Source organism: Labrus mixtus, chromosome 6 (assembly GCF_963584025.1).
Source record: "Labrus mixtus chromosome 6, fLabMix1.1, whole genome shotgun sequence".
Taxonomy (NCBI): domain Eukaryota; kingdom Metazoa; phylum Chordata; class Actinopteri; order Labriformes; family Labridae; genus Labrus; species Labrus mixtus.
Genome location: NC_083617.1, coordinates 15001 through 30951, shown reverse-complemented (window position 1 = coordinate 30951; position 15951 = coordinate 15001). Strand labels below are relative to the sequence as shown.

At 41.2% G+C, this 15951-nt stretch overlaps 1 protein-coding gene across 3 annotated transcripts in view; it reads left to right on the top strand.

The window, feature by feature from the left end:
• Positions 1-342: 342 nt before the first annotated feature.
• Positions 343-15951, top strand: part of si:dkey-191g9.5 (rap1 GTPase-GDP dissociation stimulator 1-B) — a 19820-nt gene continuing 4211 nt past the window's right edge. Inside the window, exons 1-12 of one of the 3 annotated variants that reach the window (XM_061039361.1) lie at positions 343-575; positions 1613-1717; positions 1893-2015; positions 4284-4409; positions 5093-5221; positions 7376-7501; positions 8230-8373; positions 10342-10473; positions 12825-12959; positions 13044-13169; positions 13649-13788; positions 15291-15417. In XM_061039361.1, coding sequence (XP_060895344.1) covers positions 563-575; positions 1613-1717; positions 1893-2015; positions 4284-4409; positions 5093-5221; positions 7376-7501; positions 8230-8373; positions 10342-10473; positions 12825-12959; positions 13044-13169; positions 13649-13788; positions 15291-15417 — 1426 coding nt within the window. In that variant the 5' untranslated portion in view covers positions 343-562. Of the gene's footprint in view, positions 576-1612; positions 1718-1892; positions 2092-4283; positions 4410-5092; positions 5222-7375; positions 7502-8229; positions 8374-10341; positions 10474-12824; positions 12960-13043; positions 13170-13648; positions 13789-15290; positions 15418-15951 lie in introns of those variants that run through there. The other 2 variants (XM_061039360.1, XM_061039362.1) reach the window with 2 other exon arrangements.

Sequence of the window (15951 nt, the reverse complement as noted above, 5' to 3'; positions counted from 1 at the left end):
GGAAATGAAATCTAAACACTGAAATAGACAAAATAAAAAACATAAATAATATAATTGCTTGTATTAGGTATTATTTATTGTTTATAATTATGTGATTATTTGATTTGGGGATTTTCCCTCATTTAAATTTGTACCAATAAAGCTTGGCTGAATCGAAATTAACTGAATTAAAATTAAATTGAAAAATTGTGTCAGGAAGAAAAGAGCGCAGGCGCGGTTTGTGCAGGGAGGGTAGACAGAGGGGGAGGGGTAGTAGAGAGAGAGGGAGAGAGAGGGAGCGAGAGAGAGAGAGAGAGAGAGAGAGAGAGAGAGAGAGAGTTAGCTTAATGGGATTTAGAGAGAGAGAGAGGAGAAGAGGGAAACAGAGCTGAGCATCAGCTTCTTAACAAGGGAGGTTATCTCCTGCTAGCAACACACACACACACACACACACACACACACACACACACACACACACACACACACACACACACACACACACTTACGCACACAAACTCACACAGACACATACACACATATACAGCGCTAACAGAGCTAACAGGGAGACTGCAGAGCAGCAGCCATGACAGACACCGGTGAGTAAATACATATCTATATCCTGCTGTTTGTGTGTATGTGTGTGTGTGTGTGTGCGCGCGCGCGCTTCATATCAGTGATGACGTATAATAACAGCTGTGATTTTGGCCATTAGTGTACCAACTGTGTGTATGGCGGCAGAGGAGCGATAGATAGAGATAGAGAGAGAGAGAGAGAGAGATAGTCATTTTTATTAATGTTAATATACAATGTGAATTACAGCAGCCCAAAGAATGAGCCCTGTGGTATGCCATTTATTACTCTGAAGGTCACATATGATACAACATACACTTCACTATGTTCCTCTAACATGTGTCTCTAGTCCGTCTACAAACCCCCCAATGATGAGAAAAGTCCATCCTCTCCGTCTTCTGCCTGCTCCACTTTTCAGAAAATGTGTGCTCAAACAGGCCGTTTGGAGATTTTCCCTTCATGACATCACAAAGGGCAGTAGCCCCTCCCCCAGGTGGGTGACACTCCCACAGCTAGGTGTTTGTTCTGCCCTCTGAGTCTGCCTTCTCACCGTAAACAATAGGACATGGAGCGAGAAAGACCGAGTACACCCAAGCCCTTCCAGAGAGGGGGCGTGGTCAGACACAGCTCATTTACATATTTAAAGGATCAAATACAGGATCAGAGTGGATTTAGAACATATGTGTGAAGAAACTTCACACACATGTTTTGGGGAGCGCTGAGACTTATTTAAACGGAAGAGGAGGAGGATATGTGACCTTTGAATTCAATTAATTCTTGATCGGAGGCTGACAAGTCAAATATTTCAAGATTTAGACTTACACAGTTCACAGATCAATCAAGTGATGTACACAAGCACAAAATAAATCACACACACACACACACACACACACACACACACACACACACACACACAGACTAGCAGGTTGTCTGACAGCAGCTTTCACTCTGAGCTATTTTCATTCAGCTTACAAGAGATTATCAGAGGTGATCGCCATCTGTGTGTGTGTGTGTTTTGGTGGATGTATATGTGTGTCTGTTACTGTGTCTGTGTGTGTTGCAGACGCCCTGAGTGATGCCTTGCAGGCTCTCAGTGTGAGCACGGAGCTGATTGAAGAGGAACTGAAGCCTCACTTGGACACTCTGCTCACTGCCCTGCTGGAGAAGAGTGAGTCACACACACCTGTTCATGTGTTCAGGTGTTGTTTGATTGATCAAGTAGTGTGTTTGTTACCATGGCTTATATGAACATGTGTGAACAAGTTTGATTGTTATTCTGGTTAATATGAACAGGTGTGTTTGTTACTCATGTTTGTATGAACAGGTGTGTTTGTCATCCACAGAGAAGGATGCTGCTGTGGAGATTTCCAGGAGTGGGATTCTTCCAACTCTGGCTCAGGTGTTAGAGAGGAGAAGCAACCTGAGTATCCAGGTGGCGCTGGTGGTGGCAGAGATGGCCCGAGAAGGTTATTTTCCTTTTTATCCACCTTAATTAACTTGCCCAAGATTCAATATCTCCTCTAACCGGAAGTCCAGGTACAGGTACGTTCTTTGATAAGGTTCATGGTGCTTTGCTGTAACTGACGTTTCTTTCTTACCCTAATCAGCCTAATGTTTTTGGAAATGTTCAGGAGTGTATTTGTGAAGAGTCATGGTCTTTAACTCCTCCAATGCTTTTAAAACCATCCAGCCCTGCCTCCTGAGGGACAAGCTGGTTGAGATAGGACTGCACCCTGACACCACAGCCTGGATCATGGACTACCTTAGCAGCCATCCACAGTACATCAGAGTGGCTGGCTGCATCTCTGAGTGGGTGACAGTTAGTCAAGGAACTGTTCTAACCCAACAGTTCCTCTTCAATCTCTTCACATCTTCCAGTTCAACTCTGGTTCCTGTCACCTCCAAAAGTGTCCTGACAACTCCTCCATTGTTGAATGCATCAGTGATGACAACAAGGATGAGAACAGAGGACTGATGGAAAACTTTCTCACATGGTGCAACAGAAACCACCTGAAGGTCAACGTAAACAAAACCAGGGAGGTAGTTGTGGACTACCAGAGGAAGAGGAGGCCACCTGTCTTAGTCATCATCCAGGCGGAGGAGGTGGGTCATTCAAACAAGTACCTTTGGGTCTGCATCAACAACAAACTGGCCTGGTCCCACAACACTGACGCCCTCTTTAGGAAGGGAAAGAGCAGTCTGTTCTTCCTGAGACTTAGATCTTTCAGTGTTTGTAACTCCCGAAGACCTCAACCAGTCTGTGGTGGTCATACTCTTGAAGACCTCGACAAGTCTGTGGTGGTCATACTCTTGAAGACCTCGACAAGTCTGTGGTGGTCATACTCTTGAAGACCTCGACAAGTCTGTGGTGGTCATACTCTTGAAGACCTCGACAAGTCTGTGGTGGTCATACTCTTGAAGACCTCGACAAGTCTGTGGTGGTCATACTCTTGAAGACCTCGACAAGTCTGTGGTGGTCATACTCTTGAAGATCTCGACAAGTCTGTGGTGGTCATACTCTTGAAGACCTCGATAAGTCTGTGGTGGTCATACTCTTGAAGATCTCGACAAGTCTGTGGTGGTCATACTCTTGAAGACCTCGACAAGTCTGTGGTGGTCATACTCTTGAAGACCTCGACAAGTTTGTGGTGGTAAGACTCCTGAAGACCCTCTACCAGTCTCTGGTGGTGAGGCTCCTAAAAACCCTGTGGTAGTCTGTGTTGGTCAGTCTCCTGAAGACTTCGACCAGTCAGTCAGCGGACTGTGTGCTGGTTGGGTCCAGACTCAACAAGCTGGTGAGGAAGGACCGCTTTGTGGTGGCTTTGGGTTTGGAGACTGTGGCTGAAAGGATGATGGACAAAAATCAGAGACATCCTTGACAACCCCTTTCACTGCCAAACCCTCATCCCACCAGGTGTACCATAATCCAAATGAATGCCTTACTTTAACCCTGTTACATCTCACCTCGCCCCAATTAGACTCCCCTGCGTCTCGTTAACTCCTGATTGTGTATTTTTTGACACTTACATTTTTTTTCCCTTTTTCTAATGAAAAACACAGACAACATAACATCAGAATAATTGCTTGACATTTAGAGATGTTCCATTTTCAGGTCAAAGGCTAAGTTGTATAATTCAAGGGGTCTTTATACAGAATCTCATAATGTTAAATAGAGACAGTGAAAGGGAGGTAAACCACATTTTAAGCTTTTAAAACACCTATCAAAATTTATTAATCTGTCAAATATAGTTTCCATTTTGAATTGTACAAGACCTTTCCCAATCTTAATAAGAGAGTCATCCTTTCCTTTCCAGCTCGTGAATCTTTTTAATGAAGTCATGCCAGTTATCTACTGGTCAAATTCATGCCAATATATAGAACAGGAAATAAAAGAGATTGTTCTGATTGTGTTTCTAATCTTTTTTGATTTTGATGTGTACCGATCTTTAGTCTGCCTTGGGTGAAGTCTACATCAGTCGTTAGCCAGTGGGTGTGTCATACTTCTGTTTACAGAACATGCCTACAATATAATTCTATCCTACTGTCTTAAATTGTCCTGTTCAGTGAATACTAATCTTACGCTGTACCTTTGATTTGTCTATTGTCATTCTTGTTGGATGAACTTAATATTTCCTTTCCCTACCCTACATCTAACTGTCTCTTCTGGGGATCAATGAAGGATTATCTTATCTTACCTCAAATTTATATACACATGTGTATTTTGTGTGTTGTAGCTGCAGTGAGGGAGCCATGCATTGAGGCAGGTCTGGTAGAAGTTCTGGTTCCACATTTGAACAGTAACGACGAGGAGATGCTGCTAAACACTGGAAGAGCCATCGGACGAATCTGCTTCGATAACTGTGAGTGAGTGAGTGAGTGTGTGTGTGTGTGTGTGTGTGTGTGTGTGTGTGTGTGTGTGTGTGTGTGTGTGTGTGTGTGTGTGTGTGTGTGTGTGTGTGTGTGTGTGTGTGTGTCTGTAGGCTCTCTGATGATAAGGATCGAGTTGTTCAGTCCCACCAAAAATTTGCAATGTTGCCATTCTAGGAATTAACACCAATTAAGCAAATCCACCTTTTTTAATCGTTAAGATTTTGTTCAGTTTGGGTCTTCGGTCCAACGTTCCTGCAAATTTGATGATCAAAGGATTTGATGTACCTGTGGCGTCATTTACTGCTAAGCAGACTGCTGAGGTTTTCCAAAGCTTCCACATCTCTGTATAAACTGTAAAGTGAATTAATTTATTACTTGTACAAAAGTCAATCTTATGATCATTTCTCCTAATTGAAGCCTGTAATATTCTAAATGACGGACAGAACATCTGTGTATATTTATTATGTGGCTTCTGTCCCCAAAAATCTTTTATTTTTTGAACAGTTACATTTCATGGACTGTAATCAGATATTATTAACTCATCAGCAGCATTAAAAGTAAACCATTTAGACAGAAGTGCTGTAAAGTTCAATTGAACAAAAGGCACACAAATACACAAGATAATAAAATAACAATTCTGTGTGGTATCTCTTCTTCTCAATATGTGAACCAGCGCACCAGCAGGACCAGTTAGTCCAGAGAGGCGTCATCCCCAGACTAGTGACCATCATCAGGGATTATCCGGAGAACGACCCGCTGGTCAACGTGTGCCTGCTGGCTCTCTGCAACCTGGCTGACATTGGTGAGAATTATTGTGTTAAATTTAATTCAAGGTCAAGTTGTCTCTGTGTTTTGTTAAAATGTTCTGAACTTTCTACAGATGTTGCACTTTCTTTAGATGTTACTGTTATAGATCTATCTTTAGTTATATATCTGTACCCAACAGGCCTCTACCACACCAACTGACTGTAACCCTGATAATTGGTATGAAACTGGCGATGGCCATGGTGGATTCAGGCTCTTCATACACCCTCCTAAATTACAAGTTGTGGCACACTGCCAATTAGGGAGGGCTGACCTTCACCCTTGCTCAGGAGATCCTCTGTATTCAGCTGACGGGTCAGGGAGATGGCCTTTCAGATTGCAGGACACACCTGCACCTTGCCTGTGTTGTTTTGTCCTCAGAAGCCCTTGCCCTGTTGTGTTAGTTCCAGACTATCTCCTATCAGACCAGGGACCCCAGTTTGCCTCTGGTGTCTCCAGGGAACATTTCAGATCTGGAACCTGCAACAGATGTTCACATCAGCCTACCATCCACAACCCTACCTTACCGACAGACTACACCATACATTAAAGACCATGATAGCCTCATATGTTGCTGACCACCAGAAACAATGGGATGAATACCTGCAAGATTTGTGCTTTGCCTTGAAAAACTTTGTTGTGTCAAAGACAAGAGGACCCGCCCACTCTTATTGTGTGTAGCTGACCTTAACTCTAACCCTGAACTAGATTAAAAGAGGTCAAAAAGCTCCAGCAACACTTACGTAGTATGAAGATCCCCTTTATTAACAAATCCGACCAACACGTTTCAGCTTGTGGCTTGTTGGAAGTGGATTAAAAGGGTATTTTTTGTTACTGTTTTTGGACTGTGCAAAGACACTGAACTTTCTACCAGTAACCGACACCATTGGTTGATTGCCTTTTGGATATTTTTTTTATACATTTTTCTTTATTTGAAATTTAATTGCTTTGTGTTGCATCTCTGTATGGTTGTTTCTTTGTTTCTAAGAAGAAGAAAAAAATAATACATTTTATTTATAACGCACTTTACATTTGAATCAAATCTCATAGTCCCACAACTTTGGAACAAAAGCATAAAAGCAACAACTTAAATAAAACATGTAAAAGGCAGAGTTAAAAACCTGAGCATAAAATAACTTCTAAGAGCAGTGGATTTAAGAGAAGGCTCTTTTATAGAGAAACATTTTCAGTCCTTTTTTAAAGGAGTTGACAGTCTGTGGGGCCCTCAGGTGTTCGGGGCAGCAGAATGGAAGGCTCTGTCCCCCAAAGAGCGGGGTTTGGAGGGGGGTGGTGTCAGCAGGTTAGAGGTGTCTTGTGTGGGTTTCTGGGGTGAGCAGTTCTTTAAGGTATGAAAGGGAATTGCTGTGTATGCATTGATTGCTGCTAAAGGAATTGTAGAATTGATGGGTGAGTAATGACATTGTATATTCGATTCTGAGTGAGACGGGAAGCCAGTGTAGTGAGTGCAGGATGAGAAGTGCGTTGTAGTAGTCGAACATGGAGGAGACAAAGGCGTGGATGAGTGTTTCAGCATCTTGGAGGATGAGTAAGGGACTGAGTTTTGCTATGTTTTTGAGATGGGACTTGAATGAGCTTTTGCAAAAGGCCAGATGAGAGCCAGGTCGGTGACCAATCGTGAGAGATGGATGTCTTGAGCAGAGAAGTACATCGTAGTTATGAATGAAATTGGTGTGGAGAGCCGACTAGGATGGCTTCTGGGGTGTGGCTTTAGAGGTGGTGGTGTGGGTTTTCATGTATAGTTGGGTATCGTCTGCATAGCAGGGGAATGAAATTCCTTGCTGCGTGATGCCGTGACGGAAGGGAATCAGATAGAGGGTAGGGCCGAGGACTAATCCTTGAGGGACCCCACAAGTGCAGAGTGTGCAGGACTTTGTGTCTGCAAGAGCAATGTATTCAGTTCCTCCAGACAGGAAGGACTCAGGTAGCTCAGACGGAGAAGCGGTGAACAAACAACGGCAGCATACCCCCGACACACACACAGTCCTCGAAGCGGGTGGCCTGGGCTCAAGTCCAAATGGACAGAAAGCTCAAAAATACATTTAAAAAAAGATCTGTATAAAGCTTTGTGTATAACTACATATCTATTTGACAAAAAATAACTGTCTTTAGCCATGGATGTGTGTGTTTGCAGACTCTGCGCGGGAAGCTCTGGCTGATCAGGACGTTGCAGGAGTGTTGACGTTTCAGCTGAAACGAGCTCCTGATGCTGAACGCCGTCATGTGATACTGGAGATACTGGGATCACTCGGAGAGAGTGGTAAGAGCTGCTGGATGAAATGTGTTATTAAAATGTGACCCGTATTCTCTGAGTCCAGAGATCATCTCTCTCTCTCTGTCCCCCCCCTCCTCAAATACACACACACACACACACACACACACACACACACACACACAGAAACATAGCTTAGATTTACATGATAGAAGAAAAATGTATAAACATCCTGTTGGACAGGTTTAAACTAAGGAGGGAAACCTTTCAGGTTGTTTTGGGATTCTGTCATTCGTATCATTCATTAATCAATCAATCATTATTATTCCCACAGAGGGAACATGATTACATATTGAACACGTCAAACAGGAGGTCAGACAAAACAACAGACAACATGAAACTTTAAAGAGAGGAACAGACAGTGATTTAATAACACTTCTAAACTACAGCAGAAAGTTAAAAAGGTTTTATTGAAACGCCCTACAGGGTTAGAAACTAAAATTAGAGAAATGGAGGCAGAGTACAAGGAGCCATTGAAGGGCCCACACATTTACAAGAATGAATCCCTGTGGATTTAAAGGGCCAAAGGTTTCATGCTCACACCAGGAGAATGTTAACCATGTACAGGTAAATGACTTGTGTCCCAAATCAAAGAGCACATACCATATGAGACAACCCCTGTTTTTGTCTTGTCTTTCACAGTCAGTGGCTCAATATTGGGTAGTTTATTGGGATACAGGGTCAGTTTTGAATAATCTTAATAATTGTTCCAACAGATACACTGAAGCTGCAGTTTGCAGAGTCAGGAGTACCAGAAGCTTTATCGGATATGATCCGGGCTCTGCAGGCCGCTTCGGACCCTCACGATCTCTGCAGCATCAAGATTGCCTCCAACCTCATCGTGTCCCTGCTGTTAGGAGGTCAGCGCAGCTAAGCACCTTTTTCTGTTGTCCCATCTCAGAGCACAGAGCAGCAACTTTTATTCAGTCTCAATATTCATCTCCTTATTGGAGCGGAAACCCATCCAGGTAAGAGTTAAGACAATGTGGACAGACAGCTGACATCAGGCAACACTGAAGAAGCAGATGTGGGATTTTCCAGCACCAACTACCAAGTTGCATGAAGAGTGAAAGGCTAGAAGAGGTCCAAAAGCTGGACTGTGGCTGTAGTAAAAGCATGATAAAGAGGTCATGAATAATTGTGTACTGAATAAAAGGCTACGTGTGTGTGTGCGTGTGTGTGTGTGTATGTGTGTGTGTGTGTGTGTGTGTGTGTGTGTGTGTGTGTGTGTGTGTGTGTGTGTGTGTGTGTGTGTGTGTGTGTGTGTGTGTGTGATGCTGATCAGTGGTTCCTGCTGCTGTCTGATTATTTTCCTGCTCGTTGTTCTGATCCTGTTTAATGGATTGTGATGAATGTTAGACAGAAACACAAAGCAGGTTGTGATGTTGAAGGTCCAAACTGATTAAATAAACATTAGTAGAATGATGACAGGACTGATTGGTGTTAGACTGTCGTGTTTGGTCATGTGGCTTTCATCAGGGTCATCCATCCTGATAAAGGCCACATGCCAAAACACCACGGTCGAACTAGTTAATGAAGTTGATCGTCATACTACAAGTATTGCTGGAGTGTCTGAAAGGGACCACAGGTTATCTAGGCAGCTTAAAAGAGAGCCAACTTCCTGCCATGGAAAAGTATTGACGATTATCCAGTCATCTGTACTAGAATTTAAATATTGAAGATCTGTTTATTAGAACCTACAAAGGTAAAGGGGTTGTGCAGATGGGAGATTCAACAACTAAGAGCAACAAAAAGTCTCAGTTCAAAGTAAGCTTTGATTGGATAAAGTCAGTGTTTTGTCCTCTGATTCAATTATCAACCATCACTAAACTGGTGACTAACTGTGATCAGCAGTTTTCTAAACAATGAGGAAGAATAAATAAATAATAAATACACTTCTGAAGGTCTTTTTATCCATGTTTGTATTCATTTATCATCCATCAATCTATTCTGTGGCGATCTGTCTAAATCCTCTTGATTAGCCTACCTGTGCCACATCTTGTGACCGGTCGCTCTTTGGCCAATGAGCTTCCTTGATTGGTGCTGCTCTGTTGATAAAAGGGGTGACGCAAAAACAAGATGGCGGTGCCCGTAAAACCTGAAAGCTGGTTGGCACGTCCGTGGCTGCCCCAGCCATTTCCAAAAGTCTGTGGTGTGGTAGTCTCTTGGTGCTGTGCCTTTATGTCTGGACTTTCCTCAGGAGGATCCAGAGGATCGTTCAGGTCCAGGAGGTAACGCCCTTGTTGTTGTCTGTGAGGTCTCACTCGGCTAGTTTAGGTTGGAACAGGTTGTCATAGTGACACACGGACAAGAGGGCCCACTTTCGATTTGTTTTTGGAGTGTTTTGTTAAACTGAACCTTATTTGAGTTGAATTAGAGGGTTGTGAAAAAGACACCTTTTGTTGATTGCTATTGGGATTTTTTTGTTTAATACATTTTTCTTCCTTTGAACTGACTGGCTTTGTGTTGAATCCTCGTGTGGTTGTGTGTTATGCTGGTTTTTCTATTTTATGAGGTACTTTTGGTTTAAAGAAAAATAAGGTATATTTGTGGTGGGTTTAAAAATATACATATATATAACAAACTTTCAATGAAGTTGTCTGTTGAAATACCGGCTGGCACCCCAAAAAGCATTAGAATTGCTGAATTTGTCCATCCATCCATTATTTCCTTTAATTTTAAATGTGTTTTTAATTTGAGTGAATGTAGAAGTCTCTGACAAGAAAACATTTTATAAGGTTCATTTGTATGAAAAATCTGCAGGTAAGGTAATGTGTCCGATTTTGTGTGTGTCTTTGTGTTTGCGTGTGTGTATGTGTGTGTTTCAGATGAGTCCATGCAGAAGTGTTTTGGAGAGGGGTCAGGTCTGGTTTATCAGGACGTTCTGTCGTGGCTGCAGAGCTCGAACACTCAGCTGCAGCTCTCAGGAGCTCTCGCCATTGCTAACTTCGCCAGAAATGGTGAGAAGAAAATAACTCTGAAGCTTCAGTGTTTATCCAGCTCTGCATGGGTCTGTAAACCTTTCTGTGTTCTAACCTCTCTCCATTTTTCAAAAGCATCTCCAATATTGATCCTAGTTTGAGCACGTTTCTGCTCGTGGAGCTTATTAGAAACATGCAGAGGCTTTTTAGGTCGGGTACAATCACTTCTATCTGAACCACTTCTCTTGACCGCTTCTATCACTGCCCTACCCTACAGTCTCTGCTAAATGGATGAATTAATGCAACATTCAAATCAAACTCTCAAAGACTGAGCTCCTTGTTATCTCAGCCAGTCCCTCTATGCAACCACAGATCAACATCAATCAATCTTTATTTGTATAGTGCCAACTCATAACAAGTGTTATCTCGAGACACTTTACAAAAAGCAGGTAAAAGACCTTACTCATTCTTATGTTATATAAAGCAGGTAAAAGACCTTACTCATTGTTATGTTATATAAAGCAGGTAAAAGACCTTACTCATTCTTATGTTATATAAAGCAGGTAAAAGACCTTACTCATTGTTATGTTATATAAAGCAGGTAAAAGACCTTACTCATTCTTATGTTATATAAAGCAGGTAAAAGACCTTACTCATTGTTATGTTATATAAAGCAGGTAAAAGACCTTAAAGCAGGTAAAAGACCTTACTCATTGTTATGTTATAAAAAGCAGGTAAAAGACCTTACTCATTGTTATGTTATATAAAGCAGGTAAAAGACCTTACTCATTGTTATGTTATAAAAAGCAGGTAAAAGACCTTACTTATTGTTATGTTATAAAAAGCAGGTAAAAGACCTTACTCATTGTTATGTTATAAAAAGCAGGTAAAAGACCTTACTCATTGTTATGTTATAAAAAGCAGGTAAAAGACCTTACTCATTGTTATGTTATATAAAGCAGGTAAAAGACCTTACTCATTGTTTTTTTATAAAAAGCAGGTAAAAGACCTTACTCATTGTTATATTACATAAAGCAGGTAAAAGACCTTACTCATTGTTATGTTATATAAAGCAGGTAAAAGACCTTACTCATTGTTATGTTATAAAAAGCAGGTAAAAGACCTTACTCATTGTTATATTACATAAAGCAGGTAAAAGACCTTACTCATTGTTATGTTATATAAAGCAGGTAAAAGACCTTACTCATTGTTATGTTATATAAAGCAGGTAAAAGACCTTACTCATTGTTATGTTATATAAAGCAGGTAAAAGACCTTACTCATTGTTATGTTATATAAAGCAGGTAAAAGACCTTACTCATTGTTATGTTATATAAAGCAGGTAAAAGACCTTACTCATTGTTATGTTATAAAAAGCAGGTAAAAGACCTTACTCATTGTTATGTTATAAAAAGCAGGTAAAAGACCTTACTCATTGTTATGTTATATAAAGCAGGTAAAAGACCTTACTCATTGTTATGTTATAAAAAGCAGGTAAAAGACCTTAAAGCAGGTAAAAGACCTTACTCATTGTTATGTTATAAAAAGCAGGTAAAAGACCTTACTCATTGTTATGTTACAAAAAGCAGGTAAAAGACCTTACTCATTGTTATGTTATAAAAAGCAGGTAAAAGACCTTAAAGCAGGTAAAAGACCTTACTCATTGTTATGTTATAAAAAGCAGGTAAAAGACCTTACTCATTGTTATGTTATAAAAAGCAGGTAAAAGACCTTAAAGCAGGTAAAAGACCTTACTCATTGTTATGTTATAAAAAGCAGGTAAAAGACCTTACTCATTGTTATGTTACAAAAAGCAGGTAAAAGACCTTAAAGCAGGTAAAAGACCTTTAGCATCATTTTATCATTTGAATATCCAGCTTGGAACAACCAAACTCATGCCCACAAAGTCTGCAGGAACCTGGGTGTCATGATTGATGACCAGCTAACCTTTAAGGTTCAAGTAGCCTCGATTGCCCGGTCATGTGGATTTGCTCTGTACAACATCAGGAAGATCAGACCTTACCTGTCAGAACTACACAGCTCCTGGTACAGGCTCTTGTGATATCACGCATCGATTATTGCAACTCTCTACTGGCAGGTCTTCCTACATGCACTATCAAACCTCTGCAAATGATACAAAATGCAGCAGCACGACTGGTCTTCAACCTTCCTAAAAGAGCACATGTCACTCCGCTGTTCATCTCCTTACACTGGCTCCCAGTTACTGCTCGCATCAAATTTAAAACTCTGCTGCTCGCTTACAAAACAGCGACTAAAACAGCTCCTCCTTACATTAACTCTGATCCAGGTCTACACTCCCTCCCGCCCACTACGCTCTGCCAATGAAAGGCGTCTGATCCAGTTTGTGTGTGTGTTTGAGTTTCTTTCAGACAGTAACTGTGTGAAGATGCTTGACCTCGGCGTGGTGCCTCACATCCTCACCCTATTGGAGAAACATGTTGATGAAGGAGATGTGTCTGTCCAACATGCTGGACTGAGCGCGCTCAGAAACCTCGCCATCCCTGGTACTGTCATTGAGAGAAATCCAGACACTGCAAAAATGACATGGGTTGAACATGGTTAAAATCATGACACTCTCTCTGTCTCAGCCACCAATAAAGAGCGGATGTTGGAGGATGGAGTCACAGAGAGGATAAAGAGGCTGCTGCGCTCTGACATGCCTCCAGTTCAGTTTAAACTTCTGGGAACTTTACGTATGATGGTGGATGGACAAGGTGAGCTCAGGTTTCCTTTAAACACATACATATTTGAAAATTAAACTTGTTTTTATCAATATGTAAATTAATCTGAGCTACCTATCCTGTCATCTCGTTGAGTGTGTTTCAGGACTAAAACAGAGGAGCAAATTAGAGGATTAGCTAACGAGCTAACAGAGTCCAATGTCCTTAAACTGTGTTGAGAAAATGATTTTCTGATGGTCAAATTTGATGTCTTGACAATAATTACATGTATAAAGTATCTGCAGGTATTTACTGAAAAGGTGTGGGTTTAAAAGCAGGGTTTGTAGCCCACTTTCTCCCTGTGGAAGAATACATACTTTTCATTTCAATCAATGACCTGAAGCTGATGATGAGATGCATTGAAGTCTTTATATATACAAACATTTATTTGCGTATATTTCTATCCATTTGCTCACATATCTTTTTTTTTTAAGCTTTACTAAATACTTCATTTTATTTGTCTGGGGGGTCAGAGGAGGCTGCATTGGTGCTCGGCAGAGACTCGGTTCTTCTCTCTCGGGTCATGGAGTGGTGTGATGCCAAAGATCATGCAGGAGTCCGAGGAGAAGCCAGCCGCTTGCTTGCCGCTCTGATCAGACACAGCCGCAACGCCGTGAGCTCATGTCTCCTCCACAATACTATGCACACACACATACACATAAACATACCAGTCTCCAACAGCAGAGCAAGTAAGACCTAATGGACCACCAGGGGGATGCCAAGGCTCTGAAACAGAAAGAACAGAACACAATGTCCAGGCTTTACATACCTGGACATTGAAAGGAGGGACCAGACTTTTCTTGTCTGCCATATCAAGGCTCAAAGTGCAGATGAGAAATCTTTCAATTCCTTTATTTTAAAATGTTGAAAACTAAATTAGATAAGCCTAAGCCTTACTACAGAGAGCTCAATGTTATAATTACAACTGTAGATATAAATAATTGTAAAATTGTATTTTGATCATTATCTTTGGCCTGAATTGGACTGAAAGGACTGTTCTTGGCCTGCATTGTAATTTTGAACCTTTCTGTATTATTTAGTTTACATTCTTACTTTACATCATCTCAAAATTTTCAACACATATGACAGAAGGAAAAAGTTGAAGTCTTTTAAATATGAGCACACAAGCTTCTGTTTATGATAATCATTTATGTTGCATTGAGGTGTGGCAGAGTCAATGTATCTTAAGAGTTCAAAAGATAACAAACAGGAGTTGTGCTTTGTCTGCATGTCCTGAATCAAACATCAATGAACATACTGGTGGACTGAGGTTCCTCAACACTTCATCATATTGTATTACTATCAGCATGTAGTTCTTAAAAATACTTAAACTAACACTAATAATTAGTTTAATGTGTGCATGTTTGACTGCATCTACCTGTTTCTGCTTCTGTCTGTGGATCTGCCTCTACTACATTACAACCCCCACTTTGTGAGGGAGGCTGAAGCCTCCTGTTCTAGAACAGCCTTTGAGTGTCATCTTTACAACCTGTCCTCCTCGCCTTCGGTAAACATTTTGCACAGAATTGTGCTGATCGTGTCTTCTTTGGGTTCTCTGGTGCTTGTACTGCAATCTGTCCAAATTCTGATGAAGACTTTGTACATCCTCAGTGCAATTTGTTGACAGCTTGATAAATTGATCATTCATTGGTCAAAGCTGAGTGTGAAACCAGATCAGACCAGTCTGGGTTGAGGGGCGCCGGAGAGCCAAGCTGTGATGTACATAGGCTATAGTCCTCATCACAACGAAAGAGGGTTTGAATCCAATCTCGGCCCATTTAAACCTTTTTAAAATGGCTGGTTACTTCCTGTTTCCTCCTCTCTAGATCCTTGCTTGTGTTGTTCTTACTCTTCTGTTCGTCATTTTAGCTAAAAGCGTCTGATAATGAATTGCATCATTTTATTTATAAAGACCCAACAATTATCTATCATGAGCAGAGCACAGAGAAACATTGAGCACAGTTAACATCAAGAGAAAAAAAAATACTTTTATGAGGCAGAAACCTGGATCAGAACCAGACTCATGATGAACACCCCCCCCCCCCCCCCCCCCAGCCAACCTCACAAACACACAAACAAGAGCACGCAATGAATGTCTGACTTCCTCTCTGACAGGAAGTTGTTCGTGCTGTTGCCAAAGCAGCAGGGATTGAACATCTTATCTCCATGGCAACAAGTGAGCATGTCATCATGCAGAGCGAGGCCCTGGTTTCCATGGCGATAGCCTCTGCCATCGACATAGGTAAACATGTTTCAAGATTTTTACGTTCTGAATTTCTGAAACACTTCAGAATAATCTTCCTAAATAATCATAAATATATATTTTATATATATTTATGTTTACTCCTTATTCACTTTGAAAACAGTTTTGTTGCTCCTGTCTTTGCTATCGTGGTCTCTCACAAACAGACATTCAGAGCGTTAGTTAGCATTAGCATTACTAAGTTAATTAATCATTGGTTAATGAGATGATATGATCCTGAACTTGTATTTCTGCCTGCATTCTGTTTTTATTATATTATTATATTCAGTTTGCTTTATGGAATCTTAAACATTAATGTTACTTCATTAAATGTTAAAGAACACACAGACACAGACACACACAGACACACACAGACACACACAGACACACACACACACACAGACACACACAGACACACACACACACACACACAGACACACACACACAGACACACAGACACACACACAAACAGACACACACACAGACACACACACACAGACACACAGACACACACACACACAGACACACACACAG